Source organism: Podarcis filfolensis, assembly GCF_964270895.1.
Source record: "Podarcis filfolensis genome assembly, chromosome: 11".
Classification (NCBI taxonomy): Eukaryota; Metazoa; Chordata; class Lepidosauria; order Squamata; family Lacertidae; genus Podarcis; species Podarcis filfolensis.
This window is the reverse complement of record NC_139613.1, coordinates 62,430,010-62,448,804: the sequence shown is the minus strand read 5'-3', so window position 1 is coordinate 62,448,804 and position 18,795 is coordinate 62,430,010. Positions and strand designations below refer to the sequence as shown.

The following is an 18,795-nucleotide window of genomic DNA, read 5'->3' as shown; positions in this document are numbered from 1 at the left end:
AGAAGTCAATGGGACTTGAGGAAACCTGTGTAGTACTCTCTGTGGACTCTCCTGAACAGCAAACTGAAAGATGTAATTTCATATTATCTGAAAGTATAGGGTGGTAGGAATAGCATGAAAACAATTTACTCTTAACAACTGGGCAATAAGCAAAGAATCATTTTTAAAATTTCGACATATAGCAATTAAATATACCGTGTACTACAACAAAAACAGAGGCAGAAAGAAAGCCTCCCTTTCCAAGGGTAGAGGAATTTGTATGCAGCCAGTTTCTCACCTGGATGATGTTCTCTTGCATGTCTAGGATAATCAGATTAGCTTCTGTGGCTAGGTTCCCACTAACCAACACTTCTTGGTCAATCTCAGCTTTTGTTCTAGGAGCATGACAAATGAAGTTACAAAATTAATTCATTAATCAAATTGCCTCTTACTTTAGCGTACTAGGCTTTAGAAATAGGACCTACACTAACCCTGAAACTGCAATGCTGGGTCTACTTTTAGTTTATCATCAGAAATATTTATCTTCTTTGTTTCTCTTTTATTCGGCTCAGATGCTGTGATCCATGGTTAAACAGGTTTAACAGAATTAGTTAAACCCTTTCATAAGAAGGATTGGGGCAGCTGCATTTGGTGGTAGATGCTAGTGACACTGACATGGTGGAAGACAATTTGGTGTATGCCAGCCTGTCCAGCACCCCTTAAATTTGCTGCCATTAGGTACATGACATGGGTGGGATATTGTAAGGCTTGGGTCTCTCCCACACAAACGAGACGGCTCTGGCAGTTAATTATTTCAGATTTATTGGCACTTTTTAAAATAATAGTTTTTATTAAGTTTTCCATTTTAAGAATCCAATCAAATCACATTAAATATTCCAAATTATACAAATAAAGTCCAAATATTTTGCCAAATTATAATTTTTTTGTTGGTTCGAGGTCAGTGGGGTCCAATCATCTCATATTTCTACTGCTTTAAGTGTCCACAAGTCCCTTCTTTAAATCTTCTTATTATCCTTCTTCTTTAATAGCCTCTGAGTTCCTTCCACAGGCGAGCTGAAACGAGCATTATTATGTCTCTGTGTGAACTTTGTGATGACTATCCCTTTTTCTTTTTCTTTTTTTGCAGCTGGTAAGTCTTTTGTTTGCAGTATATCCTCGCGGCTGGTATTTATGCCGAATCCATCCGAACGTCCTTCTCGGGTGGCAGGCGCCATCTTTTCTCAGTTCCGATGAAATAGAGTCTAGGCGTTTGCTCGTTAATTTTCTCAGAAAAGTTGCACCAAACATTAGTCTTTCCAGGGGAGGTTTGCCAAATCGAACTTGAAATACAGATATAATAACAAAGTAAAAGCTCACCTCCCCCTTTGGCTATCAATCTCTGCAACATAGTCTGTCTCATAATGACGGATCCCGATTAAATAGTGCGTCACAAGAGAGTCTTTGTTGTTGTTGTTGTTTAGTCATTTAGTTGTGTCCAACTCTTCGTGACCCCATGGACCAGAGCACGCCAGGCACTTCTGTCCTCCACTGCCTCCCGCAGTTTGATCAAACTCATGCTGGTAGCTTCAAGAACACCATCCAACCATCTCATCCTCTGTCGTCCCCTTCTCCTTGTGCCCTCCATCATTCCCAACATCAGGGTCTTTTCCAGGGAGTCTTCTCTTCTCATGAGGTGGCCAAAGTATTGGAGCCTCAGCTTCACGATCTGTCCTTCCAGAGAGCACTCAGGGCTGATTTCCTTAAGAATGGATACGTTTGATCTTCTTGCAGTCCATGGGACTCTCAAGAGTCTCCTCCAGCACTATAATTCAAAAGCATCAATTCTTCGGCGATCAGCCTTCTTTATGGTCCAGCTCTCACTTCCATACATCACTACTGGGAAAACCATAGCTTTAACTATACGGACCTTTGTTGGCAAGGTGATGTCTCTACTTTTTAAGATGCTGTCTAGGTTTGTCATTGCTTTTCTCCCATTCTGTTGTTTTCCTCTATTTCTTTGCATTGCTCGTTTAAGAAGGACTTCTTGTCTCTCCTTGCTATTCTTTGGAAATCTGCATTCAATTTCCTGTATCTTTCACTATCTCCCTCGCATTTTGCTTGCCTTCTCTCCCCCGCTATTTGTAAGGCCTCGTTGGACAGCCACTTTGTTTTCTTGCATTTCTTTTTCATTGGGATGGTTTTAGTTGCTGCCTCCTGTATAATGTTGCGAGCCTCCACCCATAGTTCTTCAGGCACTCTGTCCAGCAAATCTAAATCCTTAAACCTGTTCCTCACTTCCACTGTGTATTCATAAGGGATTTGGTTTAGATTGTATCTTACCGGCCCAGTGGTTTTCCCTACTTTCTTCAGTTTAAGCTTGAATTTTGCTATAAGAAGCTGATGATCTGAGCCACAGTCAGCTCCAGGTCTTGTTTTTGCTGACTGTATAGAGCTGCTCCATCTTTGGCTGCAGAGAATATAATCAATCTGATTTCGATGTTGCCCATCTGGTGATGTCCATGTGTAGAGTCGTCTCTTGTGTTGTTGGAAAAGCGTGTTTGTGATGACCAGCTTGTTCTCTTGACAGAACTCTATTAGCCTTTGCCCTGCTTCTTTTTGATCTCCAAGGCCAAACTTGCCAGTTGTTCCTTTTATCTCTTTATTCCCTACTTTAGCATTCCAATCCCCTATAATGAGAAGAACATCCTTCTTTGGTGTCACTTCTATAAGGTCTTGTAAGTCTTCATAGAATTGCTCACTTTCAGTTTCTTCAGCACTAGTAGTTGGTGCATAAACTTGGATTACTGTGATGTTAAAAGGTCTGCCTTGGATTCGTATCGAGATCATTCTATCATTTTTGAGATTGCATCCCAGTACAGCTTTTGCCACTCTTTTGTTGACTATGAGGGCCACTCCATTTCTTTTATGGGTTTCTTGCCCACAGTAGTAGATATGATAGTCATCCGAACTGAATTCGCCCATTCCCGTCCATTTCAGTTCACTGATTCCCAGGATGTCAATATTTATTCTTGCCATCTCATTTTTGACCACATCCAACTTACCCAGGTTCATGGTTCTTACATTCCAGGTTCCTATGCAATATTTTTCTTTACAGCATTGGACTTTCCTTTCGCCATCAGCTCTGGATCTACTTGTACTTGTCCTCCGCTCTTCCCCAGTAGCATGTTGGACACCTTCCGACCTGAGGGGCTCATCTTCCAGCGTCATAACTTTTATATGCCTGTTGTCTTTGTCCATGGAGTTTTCTTGGCAGGGATACTGGAGTGGCTTGCCGGTTCCTCCTCCAGGTGGATCATGTTTGGTCAAACTCTCCACTATGACCTGTTCATCTTGGGTGCCCTGCTCGGCATAGTTCATAGCTTCTCTGAGTTATTCAAGCCCCTTCGCCACGGCAAGGCAGTGATCCATGAAGGGGAGAGTCTTTTTATCTTCTTCCAAATATTTCGAAAAACAAAGGCTTTAGTTAATATTTTTATTTCCACAGAGTTTATTTTCCAATCTCACTTGCTATAGGTAGTATGACGGTTCTTCGGGGGTGGGATTTGTTAGGTAGTATCGTAGAAGAAGAAAAAAGTTTTTCCCGCGTCCTTTCCGTCCCGTTTCAACATACTGGCTTAGATGTTGTTCTTTGATGTTATCTTCTTTCCAATCCATCACTCTTAGCGTCTCAGTGGCTGGCTTAATTAGCAGATAAAGTACCCCTTCTTTCCTCGAAGCATGTCCAATAAATCTTATATCCAATCTTTTATCTTAAGAACTGGAACTTGGAGCGCTCACAGAGACAGCGTCCAGGAGATCCGAGCTCGCTCGAGGGCTTTCCATCCAGTGCCCTCACCCCCTCTTTCTTTTCGAACTCAGGGGTGATTTATGGGCAGCCGCGGATGAGACTGCGTCTTCCCTTCCACCGGGAAGAATCTAGGGAGGCTGATTACTCCCATCTCAGCCTCTTAATTACCTCGTGTGAGCTGGAGAGATGGTATTGTCGGCCATCTTCCAAGGCGCCCCAGCGGAACCCGATTTATTGGCACTTTTAAAAGCTCTGGTTGGAGCTCCGCTAATTTCAGTTCCTCTGATGACCCAGTTGCCGGAACTAAGCTCCAACCCCTTTCCCCCCAACAGGAAAAATGCCACCTTCTCTTCTGGGTAGTTTCGCTTCTCATTTAATCTCGTTATTCTACGAGATCTGGGAGACTGTACTCCCCCTAAATCTGTGTCTGCATCACTATCTGAGCTCTGCAGTTGTATTCCTGCTCTCTGTGTTTCTCCTTCCTCTGTGTGCACAAAGATCGAATTCCTTTTGCTAATTGCTTCCCCTTCTTCTCTTAGGAATTCTCTCTGTTCTTCCACTGTCTCTGTTTCTGTCCTGTCAGAGAGTCCCGTTCTCTGACAGATAGGGTGCCCTGTCTGGATTTACGAAGCATGGTTATGATAACTCTGGTTTATCATGAAGTCTAAAATTGACAAACCACCTGAAAGGTGTGGGCCGAGAGAATGAAACACTGCAATACTGACAAGAGGTACCTCCACCATAGATTTATGGGGGGGGGGGGGAGAAGCAAACAAGAAGCTCTAACAGTAAATTCTTCTAAATGTCTACTCAGAAATATCGTTCATTTACTTCAATGGAACTTACTACCAGGGCTGCAGTCTAAACCACTGTTGACACATATGTTAAGAACAGAACAGCTATACAGTCCAGGATGCTTTAAGGATAGAGTTTTCTGCCTCGGTTCGGGAATGAAACTAGATGGCCACAGAGAGAAGCTGCTCTGGTTAAAGCAATAAAAATTCATTCAATTACTTACTTATCTAGCCTCTCATTTGCTTGCCGCCAGTGTGTCTGCTCTTTCCTCCATCGTAGGTTCTCATTAAATCCTGGGAATTTATCGTTCCCTACAAGGGCAACATACATAGAATCACACTGAAACTTTAATATCAATATTTCCCTACTGATATGAGTTCTGCAAGAGGCTACATCCATTGTGCTAGCAGTGAAGGAAAGGGTATCTTTTTACACACAAACTAAAAGAGCACATTTGGTATGGAATTGTTGAAATACAACAGATGGGAACCATGTGCCCCTGAGAACAATGGGGCTTAGAGCCAGGAAATAAAACCAACCTAGAAGCAAAACAGGACAGGGGTGGTGCTGTGGTCTAAACCACTGAGCCGCTGGGCTTGCCAATCAGAAGGTCGGCGGTGCAAATCCCAGCAACAGGGTGAGCTCCCGTTTCTCGGTCCCAGCTCCTGCCAACCTAGCAGTTCGAAAGCACGCCAAAAAGTGCAAGTAGATAAATAGGTACCTGTCAGGTGCTGGTGTGGTTGCTCAAGAGCAAACAGGCAAGACTCCGACCTGTCTTTTCCAGGCTTTATTCTTAGTGCAAACTATTTACAGTGAAGAGCGTCGTAAGTTCACGTCTGGCTCAATCGCTAGCAGAATCTGGGAGTGGTCAGTCTTTGTACCTCCCCCAGCATAACAGTCGTGTGACCCTCAGCCTTCTCTGCCCCTCCCTGTGCCGAAACCTACTGCACAGAATGGGTGCTGGCAAAGGGGTACTTCCCTCCTCTCCGGTTTGCTCAGGCTCGGTGTTGAGGCTCTCCCTAGCATCCCCTGCTCCCTGCACCTCCTTTCCACTGGAGACGGGGCTTTCCTCTTCGCTGGAGGAGGAACTGCTTTGCAAGATTTTCAGAGGTTCCCTATAACACAACTGGCCTTCCACCTCTCGCCTCTGAGCTGATGGCAGTTTCCTGACAGTACCGCTCCAGCAGGAAGGTAAATGGTGTTTCCGTGCGTTGCTCTGGTTTCACCAGAAGCAACTCAGTCATGCTTGCCACATGACCCAGAAAAACTGTCTGTGGACAAACGCTGGCTCCCTCGGCCAGTAAAGCGAGATGAGCACCGCAACCCCAGAGTCGTTCGTGACTGGACTTAACTGTCAGGGATCCTTTACCTTTACGAAGCAAAATATTGGACAGAGGCAGACAAATGAATGAGGCCCAGAAGTCCAGACTTGGGTGAGGTACAGCAGGAGTAGCCAACATGGTGCTACCAGATGCTGTTGGGACTCTTAACTCACACCAGCCTTAGGCACTATGGCCAATGGTAAGGGATGATGCAGCCCAACATCATCTGGGACTACCACACCGGCTTAGGTATAGGATGTACTCTTGCATTACCCTCTTAATGAAAATATGTGTGTAACCAACACCTGCAAGCCACCTTCTTTCAATAAGCAGAAAGAGAGAATGGCTGGCAACCAGTCCCAAGACTCAGTTCACCTTTCTACAGAAGTGGCTGTGCTACTGACCTGGTTGCTACCTGTCCTGGCTACCAGAAAAAAGCAGCCTGTATGCTTCTTTTGGCAGCCAAGGCAAGCAACAGCAGCAGGTGAGGACTAGTTCCATGCACGTCCTCATAAAATGGGCACCTTCAATTGGCCTATACTGTAGTAAGGATCAAATTGGGGAGTTGAAACAATGATCAAACCAGCTTTCTGGTCACTTTCTAGAAAGAAACTTGAGGACGAAAGAAGAGGGAGAGCAGTACTAAGCAATCAAGAAGAAGCCAAACTAGTACAGTTACTTGCTTAAAGAAGTGATTTGCTTAAAAAAGGCCTTGGAAAATAATAGTCAATGATAATCCACTTAGATGCTGTGTCTTGTCTACTGCTGACACTTTTCCCCTAGGCATTTTCAAGTATATAAGCACAGTTTATCCCATCTAGTTGTAGGAAGCTAAGTTTAACAACAACAACATATTATTATTGTTATGTACTGAAGTTCTCACCCTGGGCCAGCAGGGGGATACTGTAGATAGTTTTCACTCAGGTCCACGTCAGTTATTTTAGGCGGGAAACCCTGGATTGTTGTTGCTACTATGCTGACAGCCGGCTGCCTATAAAAGCAGGCCGGCTGAGCTGTTTGCTGTTCAGTTCTGTCCAGCTTACAAATAAAGAGCTGCTCTGGAGAAATCGCTGTGTCGTCTGCTATGTTCGCCTACAACTTAACAATTATTATTATTTACTGGTTCTGGTTTAAGAGGCAGAGCTCAACAGAAAGGTCTCTTGCTTCTCTTTGCTCTCAGCCACTTTAATTGCATAAGCCTAAAGTTCCGGTATGCACTTAAATCCCTCCCACAAAAGAGTAACAATCCTCCAGGGCACCCTTAGTATAATAATAATAATAATAATAATAATAATAATAATAATAATAATAATAATAATTTATTATTTATACCCCGCCCATCCGGCTGAGTTTCCCCAGCCATTCTGGGCAGCTTCCGATCAAGTGTTAAAAACAATACAGCATTAAATATTTAAAACTTCCCTAAACAGGGAAGCCTTCAGATTCTTTTAAAGATAAGACAGCTGTTTATTTCCTTCACATAGGAAGGGAGGGTGTTCCACAGGGTGGGCGCCACTACTGAGAAGGCCCTCTGTCTGGTTCCCTGTAACCTCACTTGTCGCAATGAGGGAACTGCCAGAAGGCCCTGGCGCTGGATCTCAGTGACCGGGCTGAACGATGAGGGTGGAGACGCTCCTTCAATACAGTGGTGCCCCGCAAGACGAACGCCTCGCAAGACGAAAAACCCGCTAGACGAAAGGGTTTTCCGTTTTTCGATGCGCTTCGCAAAACGAATTTCCCTATGGGCTTCCTTCGCAAGACGAAAGCCCATAGGGAAATCTCCAGGACAGCGGGGAAGCACAGCGGGTCTTGCCCACTGTCCTCGGACCTCCTCCGAAGGCTGGCGGTGGGGCGGAGAGACCTTCTCCCCGCGCCAGCCTTCGGAAGGCTCCTCCGAAGGCTGGCGGTGGGGCGGAGAGACCTCCTCCCCGCGCCAGCCTTCGGAAGGCTCCTCCGAAGGCTGGCGGTGGGGCGGAGAGACCTCCTCCCGCCGCCAGGCTTCGGAAGGCTGCTCGGAAGGCTGGCGGCGGGAGGAGGTCTCTCCGCCCCACCGCCAGCCTTCGGAAGGCTGCTCGGAAGGCTGGCGGCGGGAGGAGGTCTCCCCGCCCCACCGCCAGCCTTCGGAAGGCTGCTCGGAAGGCTGGCGGCGGGAGGAGGTCTCTCCGCCCCACCGCCAGCCTTCGGAAGGCTGCCGGTGGGGCGGAGAGACCTCCTCCCACCGCCAGCCTTCGGAAGGCTCCTCCGAAGGCTGGTGGTGGGGCGGAGAGACCTTCTCCCCGCGCCAGCCTTCGAACGGCTGTCCTGAAGGCTTGCGGTGGGAGGAGTGCTTTCCTCCCCACCGCCAACATTCAGAATGCTGTTCTGAATGTTGGTGGTGGGGAGGAAAAACCCTCCTCCCACCGCAAGCCCCGGGAACAGAGGAGAAGCACTGCGCGCCTTCCCCTCTGTTCCCGGACCTGTCCTGAAGGCTTGCGGTGGGGAGAAAAGACCTTCTCCGCACCGCCAGCCTGGCAAGCGGTCTCCATAGGAACGCATTAATTGATTTTCAATGCATTCCTATGGGAAACCGTGCTTCGCAAGACGAAAAACTCGCAAGAAGAAAAAACTTGCGGAACGAATTAATTTCGTCTTGCGAGGCACTACTGTATAAGGCAATTTCTTAATTTTCTGACTCAGTCATTAATAATCAAACTCTTTTCAAATATTTCTTCAGACATTTTTTGCTGTCAAAAGTTGTTATGGAAAAACTGTGTTTTTATATCTACAATTTCTTTTTGGTTTCACAAATGAGATAAAAAAAGCAAGGAGCATACCAGCAGGCATCCTACACCGCTTCATCATTTCACCCCTGGCTCCCTCTCCTCTTAGTAAGGCCTCTTCTAGCCGAGCTTTTACATCCCTTGATTTCTGGAGTACTTGAGTGCTGACTTTGTCTGAGCTTTGCTTGCCCTGCACAGACATAAAGAATTATGTGAGCTAAACCATCAGTATCAAAAGGTTAGTATGTCTTTTAAATGTACAGGGTGAGTCCTTCAAAAGAGGCCCCGTGGATACAGAGTACACATGTTCCACGGGGCCTCTTTTAAAAGACTCACCCTGTACAAAGAAATCTACAAACCAATTATTTTGTACCTCTTGAAAAGTTCAATTTTGCACAAAGTTTTGCACAAAGTTAAAAGTGAAGCACACTTGTAAAATAAATGTAGCATATTTCCATCTAAGAAAACCTGTACACTGTGTCTGTAACGCATCAAAACAATTAGCAACAAGTATGGACTGGACACCATTCTATTTACCTTATACTCAAAGCCTGAGACACAGATGTAAAGGACATCTAAAATCCTGTTTAGCTGCATAGATGGCAGGTCTGCAACCCATTTCTGAATAAGATTCTGATCAGCGTTTTTCATGATCCACAGGAAACAGATCAAAAGGTGGCGGGTAGTTTCTGGACTTAAAGTGTTGTATTGTTTGTAAGGCTTTGAACAAATAAAATAAGAAGTTCAAGAAAGTTAGACATAAAGAAGGGCATATTTAATAGTCCTAATGAATGTCACCAGTCACACAATTGGTAGGGCTCCTTTCTTTTGTTTAAGGTGCCGTTTCCAGCTAATAAATCTGCTGTAGCCACTTAGATTTGGGAGTTGGGAATATCTCTATTTCAGGTGGTTCACCTCTGTAGGGTTTTTTGCAGGTGTGAACGGCACACTTGCAAAAACAAAAAACAGCATCAAATACTCTGGAGTAGCCTTCCTCAATCTGCGGCTCTCCAGAAGTCTTGGACTACAAGTCCCATCAGCTTCAAACAGCAAGGAGGCTAAAGAAGCACAAAGCTATAGGAAGCTACTGGATATTTGGTCCAACTTGCTTAGTACTGTCTACACTGACTGGCAGTGGCTTTCCACGGTTACAGGCAGGAGTCTCTTGCAGCCTTACCTGGAGATGCTGGAGACTGAACCTGGGACCTTATGCATGTTCTACCACTGAGCTACGGCCCTTCCCCCTGGAAAATATGCTCAGTATCCCCACTAGATCAAATGAAAGAACATAATAAATCCTTAAAAGTTGGCTCCTAGAATTTGGGTCAGTAATAGGGAGTAACAAAGCAAGAAAAAATTATGCAAACACATAGTGTGGGTAGACCTACCACTGTGGACACAGATGAACCATAGGACCGTAGGAGATTAAACTGATTCCCAGCAATGGCCAGAGCAATATTTTGGTTAATTTGGCTTGCAGCTTCTTGTTCTTCATCTGGAGATCCGATGCGGCCTTTCCCATTGCGGCCATCTGAAACTATATTAGAAAATATAAGTTGCATAATTGTAACTGAAGTTCTTGAGAATGGTCATCTGTAGAACCATTCATATGGAAATACTTATGTCTATGCAGTGCATCTTCACATACTCCACCCCTTAAGTTCCAGCTTGCAAGTCCAAAGAGGTTTTGCTCAGTTCAAAAATTGCCATACCAACATTCAGTATCTAACCACAGTGTGCAGCTGAGAAAGTTGTGTGACTCCACATATGATCACTCAAGAGAACTTCAGTTAAGGTCAAGCTACCCATCCTTCTTCATGGTCTCTGTGCACATATGGGAGAATAGCAAGCTTTCTCATCTGAAATTTGTAGTAGGTTGTCCTAAAGAGTTAACACATTGGAGGATTATTGTTCCAAAAAATACATCAGCACAGGCTGAAGTATCAAGAGCACAGTGGAAGTTGAAAGTCAAGAGCTGTGACGATGTTGTAGCTCAACATGGCTCTGGGATTAACATTATCCTAGTGGTTGCTGCAAAGGCAGCTACAGCCTGCATGCAGCACACTCTGAAGCCATATTGCAGGGGATGATGAGCACTCTTGTAACCCACCCACTGAGGAGAAAGTTTGTGATCTTTATACAGAGTGGCATTAACAATGAAAAATATTAGGGTTATTGTTTTTTTAGGATAACAAGATATGATCAACACAAAAATCAACGATCAACACAGAGCAGGGGGCAAGAAAAAAGGTAATATAAAGTTGGGGTGGAGTTTGACGAAGTCTTTGGCAGAAAATAAGAATCTGAATGGAAGACTACCTTGTCCCAATATAATGTCAGGAAGAGAGGACTGGAGTGCAGAGCTGCAAGTTACCCTACATCCTCAGAAGCTTTAATTGCCCCAAGAAAATCTACGCTCCAAAAAACAAAGGAGAAAGGCACACTGCCAAAGGTTTGAAAGGATGGTGCATAAGTTGTGTTGGCACCAATTAAAGACTCCACTAAGGCAACAGTTTCCATACTTTAAGAAAAAAACTTCATTAAAAGTTGTACAGAAAAACTTGATTACAACAAGTTAGACAGTCTGTGGTTATGTTGAAGTAGGGTCGCCATATTTTGAGAAGCAAAAAAGAGGACACATTTGCCGACACTCATTTTATTTTATTTTTATAACAATATTTATTGAATTATTTTTTTTAATACAATCAAAATAAAATTTTATCATCACATACATCTTTGCTCAATCAGAGCATCGACTCCCCCCCCCCATTCCCTGGCTTCCATAATTCCAGATTCTTCCCATAAGTGATAGTTTCATTCTTCCCCACACTTCCAAATCTCTCTTAACTTCATCCCACACTTTTTCATATTAGCTCCGTTCGTTGCTAGAAATGAGTAGTCCGAATAGTTATTACTTTATAACATGTCTGTATCGATCGCCAGCAGCCCTGGAAACAAAGTTGCCTTTGGCAGAGCCGGCCGGGGTTTCTCCTCCCCCAGCGTTTCAGAACTGTCTTTCAGTCAAAATGAAATCTAAAGTCTATAAATCTGGAGTAAAATTATATATTTTTTAGAAATCCATTCAGCCCTGCCTTATGAGGCTAGTGGAATAGCACTAAAATTATATCCGCTTGCGGAAAAAGGAACTCACGTACTTTCGATTTCGTAGAAATTCTTACTGCGCCCTTTTCTCACCAGCAATGGGATGGACTCCCTGTTTACATCCCATTATGCCATCTGTTCGCCAAGTACTCCAAAATTTTACTCCACATCCAGTCAAATTCAGTCTTTTTGAATCAGTAAGCCAGCTGCTTTTTTGCCACTGGAAACAGAGGCTTTGCAAGGCAGGAGTAGCGATAGATCCCAAGCACCCGCGCCTCAATCCCCTGGTCATTTGAGCTCTTTTTACAGAGCTGTCCGACTAAAAGGGCGCCGCCCAATCCCCTGCACCCAAAACTCCCTTTGGGGTTTTTTTAACGCAGCTCACAGCGCCTTTGTGTAGCTCCAAATTTCCTGCTGAGCTCGGACTTTCCCCAAGAGGCTAAATCCGCATCTGTAATGGCTCTGCAGCCGACCGGAAGTTGCAAACTCTCATTTTAAATACCCTTCTATAGCCTACAGCTATAGAAACTGTGATATATTGCTATGTTCTTAACTTTCAACAACAAAATAATAGCATTATTTATTTATTTATTTGCTTGCTTGCTTGCTTTTATTAATTATCCATTATTTTTGCCATATTTATTGTAACTATGAACTTCAACCGTTTGGCTAAAGAGGGAAAAAACAATTCTTCCGAACACTTCACTTAAAATTGCTACAGGTGCCAAAGAAAGTTAAAGAAAGCAGCTGCTTCCGTCACTTCCAGTTATTGGTGGCACAATAGCAAGGGACCTGAGGGGAATCAACCACGTGGCTGGGAGAAAATTAATGGAGCCTTTACCTCAAAGGGGTTAAATAATACCCTGATGACTAGTAATCAAGAAAAACAAATGAAACCACCTTCCACTGACTCACTCACACTCAGCTTGACTGAAAAAGGGGCAATGAACTTAAAAGAGGGAGCCCCGGACGGACTGTACTTCACAGTGAAAAATATTCTCTCTCACTCATCCTCACACTTGTGCCAAGCTAGAAATGTGGGAGGGGCCCCAAGGGCCCCAAAAGCCTATTGCTTTAAGGAAATGCTAAGAAACTGCAAAAAGCTTTGGAACTGCTGAGAAACCTTTTGTTATGCAAGCACCCTTTCCCATGGGAAGAGAAGAAGCTAACATTTTTATTGCAGAACATACACAGCTATACATGCAGGTTCAACAAAAGCAGAATAGATTTTGCTATAAAAATGTAACACAATGTTTCTACATGGAGGCCATATAGATGACAGCAAAACAGCCAATGCTTATGCTAAGTTTGCACAAGCACACTAACATGAAATGTATCCAATAACTGAATGAGGTAATTAGAAATGCTTCAATGCATATGTCTGAAGAAAATTGAACTGCTTTGTGTAAAAACTTATAAATATCACCCCCAGACCACTGAATCGCAGTTGCAGCCTTTGTGGACCTATCCCACTATAACCTATTGCTTAGAAAGTAATAAAACGCTGGAATCTATCTCCTCCCGGCTCCTGGGTCTTATTGGCCTGACTTAGGAGCTTTTATAGCCTGAATAAGCTTGCAACAGAAAGACTCATCTTCATACCCAGTGGCGTAGCGTGGGTTGTCAGCACCCGGGGCAAGGCAAGTAATTTGCGCCCCCTAACCCGTGGATTTGCGCCCCCTAACCCTAACCCCCAGATGTTGCGCCCGGTGCGGCCGGCCCCCCCTGCACCCCCCACGCTACGCCACTGTTCATACCCACTCAGCCCAAACACCTGCACACAGGATTAGGTTGACCAGTCCCAAATGTACACACTTCCACTTAACTACAGAGTGAAAATAGCTCATGTTTCCCTTTCAGATCAAAGCTGGTTTGAGGTAAAATGCACCAAGCAGCAATATTTCCCAATAAACTGAGGGTTAATGCTGTAGCATAGAATCTTGTGATGTCATGTGCCTGAGGCAATCCCCGCCCCCATTAGTTCAGTTATCAATTGTTGTGTAAGTTTTAACTGTTAGAGCAGCAAGTATGTCATGTTATGCTGCTGTTTGCCTCAGAGTCAGTTTGTAAATCTCAGTCAGTTTCAGATACAAATTACCCGGGGCAACTTCTGCACAACTCTGTAAAGAATAGTTACCACAGAAACTACAGTGGTTCTCAAATGCCTTGATACTCAAACAACTTAGAACCCAAACATTGCAAACCCGGAAGTAAGTGTTCCAGTTTGAGAACTTTTTTCAGAAGCCGAACATGCTCCATTTTGAGTGTTACACTTCTGGTTTGAGTGCCACACTTCTGTTTTGAGTGTTACACTTCCGATTTGAGTGTTACACTTCCGATTTGAGAGTTATGCTTCTAATTTGAGTGCCACGCTTCTGTTATGGAGTGTTACACTGAGGTCAGTCTGTTTTTGCTACTTATTTTGCGTTTTTGTGACTCTTTTTTTTGTTTTGTGACTGTGTGGAACCCAGTTCAGCTACTGATTGATTGATTGATTGTGTGTGTGACTGCAGTACATTGTTTATTGCTTTCATTTTATGGATCAACGGTCTCGTGAGATAGTAAAATTCATGTTAAATTGCTGTTTTAGGGGTTGTTTTTAAAAGTTTGGAATGGATTAATCCATTTTGCATTACTTTCTATGGGAAAGCATGCCTTGGATTTGGAACACTTTGGTTTTGGTACGAACCTCCGGAACAGATTAAGTTTGAGAACCAAGGTACCACTGTGCTTCATAATGGGTAATGTTGTGTGCACACAGATTCAAAAGTCAGTGGTGAGAGTGCACTGGAGCCAGATTCAGTACTAATGGGTACACAGCCTTTGGCCAGATTCAAATAAGGTAGTAATAACCAAAGCACAACACAGAAAGATTGAATGGTTCTGGCAAGCCTGCTTAGTGAATTTTTGGCAATGCTCACAAGAAGCCATCAAAATCCTCTACTCAAAAGACTTGTGACCAATGATGGCCAATTTCCCATCTCAAATTTTGCATTTCTTAAATGTAGGCTGCTATGCCACAAGGCGCAGGGGAGGGGGGAACAAAGAAGGGAAGAAAACAAAATCACAAAACCAATGGAGGGGGAAATGTAAAGGAAAGAGAGGGAGAGCTGTAGAAACAAAGACTCAGTGTCTTGCTCACTTCATCTGTTCTTCATGATGTCACAACTGCAGCTGTGGAAGAACTAAGCATGTGGAACCACGCATATGCATATGCGCTGGAACTGTAGGATAGACCTTGCCACCAAGAAGTCTCTATAGACTAACACTGTCAGCAGGCACAGGTTTCCCCACTTGTGTGCCTACACCAAGAATACGAAAAAGAACCTGCCATTACTACAAAACTCTCTGTAGTTGGAGGCATATGCAATATACCGTCTTTTTCGCCCTATATTCGCCCTATAGGACGCACTTTTTCCCCTCCAAAACTGAAGGGGAAATGTGTGTGCGTCCTATGGGGCGAATGCAGGCTTTCGCTGAAGCCTGGAGAGCGAGAGGGGTCGGTGCGCACTGACCCCTCTCGCTCTGCAGGCTTCAGGAAGCTCTGCGCAACCCTCGGGAGACCGGCGCAATTTCCTAGTCTGTTAGCTTGTAAGCCTTTTTAAAATCTTTGTGCAACAGTTTGAAAATGTTAGGTACTTTAACAACAGCAACAACAACAAATTTATCTTGCCTGTAAAGTCATGTAACTGTGGAAGTGCATCCAAAATTATTCCAACCAGGGGCAGATAAAGGGCAGCAACTTTCACTTTCACTTCTGGTTTCAAGCAGGATTTGTCCAAGTCGTGGGCACTCAGCAGGCTGTGGATGGCACTGACAGCTTTCCTTTGCACTTTGCTTATTCTGTCAGCACAAACAAGAGAACAACGCTTGTGACTGATGCATATGTTGACAGTATGGATTAAGCAGGCTTCAAGCGATAACCAAAGATGAAAATAACATATGATATTAATTGACATGGTATGTTAATTGAATGGGCTTCTTTTTTTGCAATGTAAATTGCAGTCCCCTTTGGAGAGAGGACACAATCCAGATTCAGAGTGCAGTCAGAGGGGCAAATGGTTAAACTCCCAACCCCTCACACTAGGGTACTGATTTGGATTTCACCTCCTCACTGGCAGTTTGCAGGTGGAGTGGGACTGCACTCAAGGTCACATGTAGTTCTGCCCTTCAGCTGCTAGCGAACTATCACCCAGAGTGCAGCCCTGACACAGTAAGAAAGAAGGACTCAGCCCAAGGAATATTATGGGCAGCATAAAATTTGGCACTGTCAACTCCTATAATCTGCTCACATAGTCAGGTCTCCGGAAAAAGAAGAAGAAACAAAACCTACCCTTCTGCTTCTGTGTCCAGGGCAGCTGCCAGTTCAGTGAAGAGTAACCCTGTTAGGAAGTGTTGCTGCCGATATTCTGCCGTCAGGTCAAACATGTTGGCAAATTTGTGATCTTGGAAACTTGAGCAGGAGCTTGAATTCTGCAAAAGAAAAAAAAAGCCAGTGCTTGCATTCAATTCAAATGCATAAATGTAGTAACAGAGCTGCCCTCGCCATTATCACACAATTGAACATTCTTTAAGTACTTAAAATATTTGTTGAAAATATTGCTCCTTATAAGATCTTTAAATCTTTTAAAAAAATAGCATCAGCATAAAACTGTCCAGCTCAACAAAGGTCCACATCATTGCTCTCAACTCATTTCATTTTGTTTTACCACGATGGGGCACTCATGAACTCGGGTCTGTCCCTCCTTTCTCTGTATTCTGATGAAGAACCCTGAGAATGCAAAAAGTTGTCATGTTTTTGTGATGTTTTACAGGACATGCCCAACTGTAGACTTTAATTTATATGTATGGAATTTGTCTTATTTTTATTATTTTCATGCCCCATTAGCCACTGCAGCCAATTGGAGCTCTCCAGTGGGTGTTCCTGGACATTCAGGAGGTCAATCCATGCATTTACCATGAGAATCACCCATGGAAATCGGCTACTGTACAAAATATGAAATAGGTCTTAGGTGTGTAGTTCCTGATCTGTAGTGGCTCATATCCTCACAGGGCAACAAGCGAGCCAAGACTGCTTGATTCAGCTATTAGCAGTGTTGGCAGGTCTACTAGGGCAAATGGGGAACTGCCCTACCAAATGAATACCAGTTTGCATTCATCCAGCCCTCCACCTGCCTGCCCTTTTATTTATAACCAGTCCATGGGGTAGCACTGCCAGACAGCATCCACCTCCTGAGTCTTAGTTTTATTCCACATGCCTCAGAAGGGAAGATTCCCATCAGCACCAGGCAGCATAACCAATGGCCAAGGCTGGTGAAAGCTGTATTCCAGCATCATTCGGAAGGCTACAGGTTCCCCATCCCTGCTCTAGATCAATACAAATCATCTGGAGAAATCTAAGTTGAGCCCCAGCCAGAGTCAGCTCAAGCACTGTACAGTGGTACCTCTAGTTGCGGACACGATCCATTCCGGGGTGCCATTCACACCCCGAAAAGTCTGCAACTAGATCGGTGCTTCTGCGCAAGTGTGGAGCGTGATAGAGCTCTTCCGCGCACGTGCGAAGCGTGCAGAACGCTTCTGCGTGTGCAGCGAAACCCGGAAGTATACACTTCTGGGTTTGCTGTGCTTGCAACCTGAAAAGCTGCAACTTGAAGCGAACGCAACAAGAGGTATGACTGTACAGGGAGGCAATGGATCATTACACAACAATCTGTATTAGCCAATACTGAAGAAAGCAGGGACTACATCTTTTAGCTGTCAAGCAGGCATGCCCCAAGCTGGCAGAAGTTCTGCAAGGAGACCAGAATTGTTCAGCTGGTAGCCAGCTGCAGTATTAAATCATGCAATTCTAGCAGAAGGCACTGCTGACTTCAGTAAGTTCACTTTGTAAGTCATTCTTAAATGTAAAAGGAGATGGTGTCCTTACTTAGAATAAAGAGTTGCCTTGAATAGTTACTTTCCTATCTCTAACCCTGCTGAACAGGGAACCAAGCAAAGGGCCAGAGTAGCTGGGGCAACCCTATCAGATGGGCAAGGTACAAATAATAAAATTGTTGTTGTTGTTGTTATGGAGACCTAGGGGATCTTAAGACTATCTACCCATGGAAGCTCAGTTTACTTGGCTGTAGGGCAGCACAAAATCTGAGGCCTGGTTTTGATCTAGTCTAATCACTACAAAAGGAGAGAACCATACACTCGTTGGGAAAGAAGTATCTTCTGCCAGTCATTGTCTTGGGGGGGGGGTTGCACAAGAATCGTCACGGCTAGGCCAGTAGAATGAAGGTGAAGGTCCATTTGGGTGAATAAACTTAACCAAAACATCTCCCTCATCTTGATTAATCTTCGATATCATTCCAAAGTACCAAAAATGTTCATACTTGATGGAAGAAAAAATGAAAAACTTACAGGTGATACCGAGGCTACAGCAAAGAAACTGAGGAGCATTGAACTTGTAACGTAATCAACTGTGATAATAGCATAATCTGTTATGGTAATTTTTTACTTTAGTTTAATTGTTGTCCTTACTGACACATCTGCTGTCATAAAACTGCCTCATTGTGAATTGCGCCTCAATATATTTAACATAAATGTTAAAAAGTCTCCATGCATCTATTATTTCAAGATGGCATGCAAACATCATTCCCCCCCCCCACAAGATAGACATGTCTTTGTATGCAATAATATTCTGAAAAACAAATTGGGGATCATGTAATGTTGCATAATTGAATATAATGCATAATTTTAAATTCTTTTAATCTTTCTCTTGCTAGGTTTTATTACCTTACTTGTCAGCATTTAAAGTTTCTGACTGATTTTTTATTATTATTTCACAATATAGCCACTTTTCGTAATTCTTTAAAAATATTTCATTGCATTTCCATTTTATATATTCAAATACAATCAAATTATTCCTTCTATTAATTTTTTGCTCATTTGATCGAGGGAAGCTTAGCAACTTCCCTCCATCCCACCCATGGCTTTCAAAATATATCCTCGCATTTATACATTTTTTGAATCTACATTTTCTTTT

General features: G+C 43.8%; 1 protein-coding gene across 6 annotated transcripts in view; it reads right to left on the bottom strand.

Moving 5' to 3' along the window:
• DOCK8 (dedicator of cytokinesis 8) overlaps window positions 1-18,795 on the bottom strand; it is a 141,011-nt gene that overhangs the window by 37,422 nt on the left and 84,794 nt on the right. For all 6 annotated transcript variants that reach the window (XM_083576453.1, XM_083576450.1, XM_083576452.1 and 3 more), the window contains 7 exons: window positions 16,099-16,238; window positions 15,439-15,608; window positions 10,052-10,200; window positions 9,201-9,383; window positions 8,718-8,853; window positions 4,806-4,893; window positions 278-374 (listed from right to left, as the gene is read on the bottom strand). In XM_083576453.1, coding sequence (XP_083432579.1) covers window positions 278-374; window positions 4,806-4,893; window positions 8,718-8,853; window positions 9,201-9,383; window positions 10,052-10,200; window positions 15,439-15,608; window positions 16,099-16,238 — 963 coding nt within the window. The remainder of the gene's footprint in view (window positions 1-277; window positions 375-4,805; window positions 4,894-8,717; window positions 8,854-9,200; window positions 9,384-10,051; window positions 10,201-15,438; window positions 15,609-16,098; window positions 16,239-18,795) is intronic.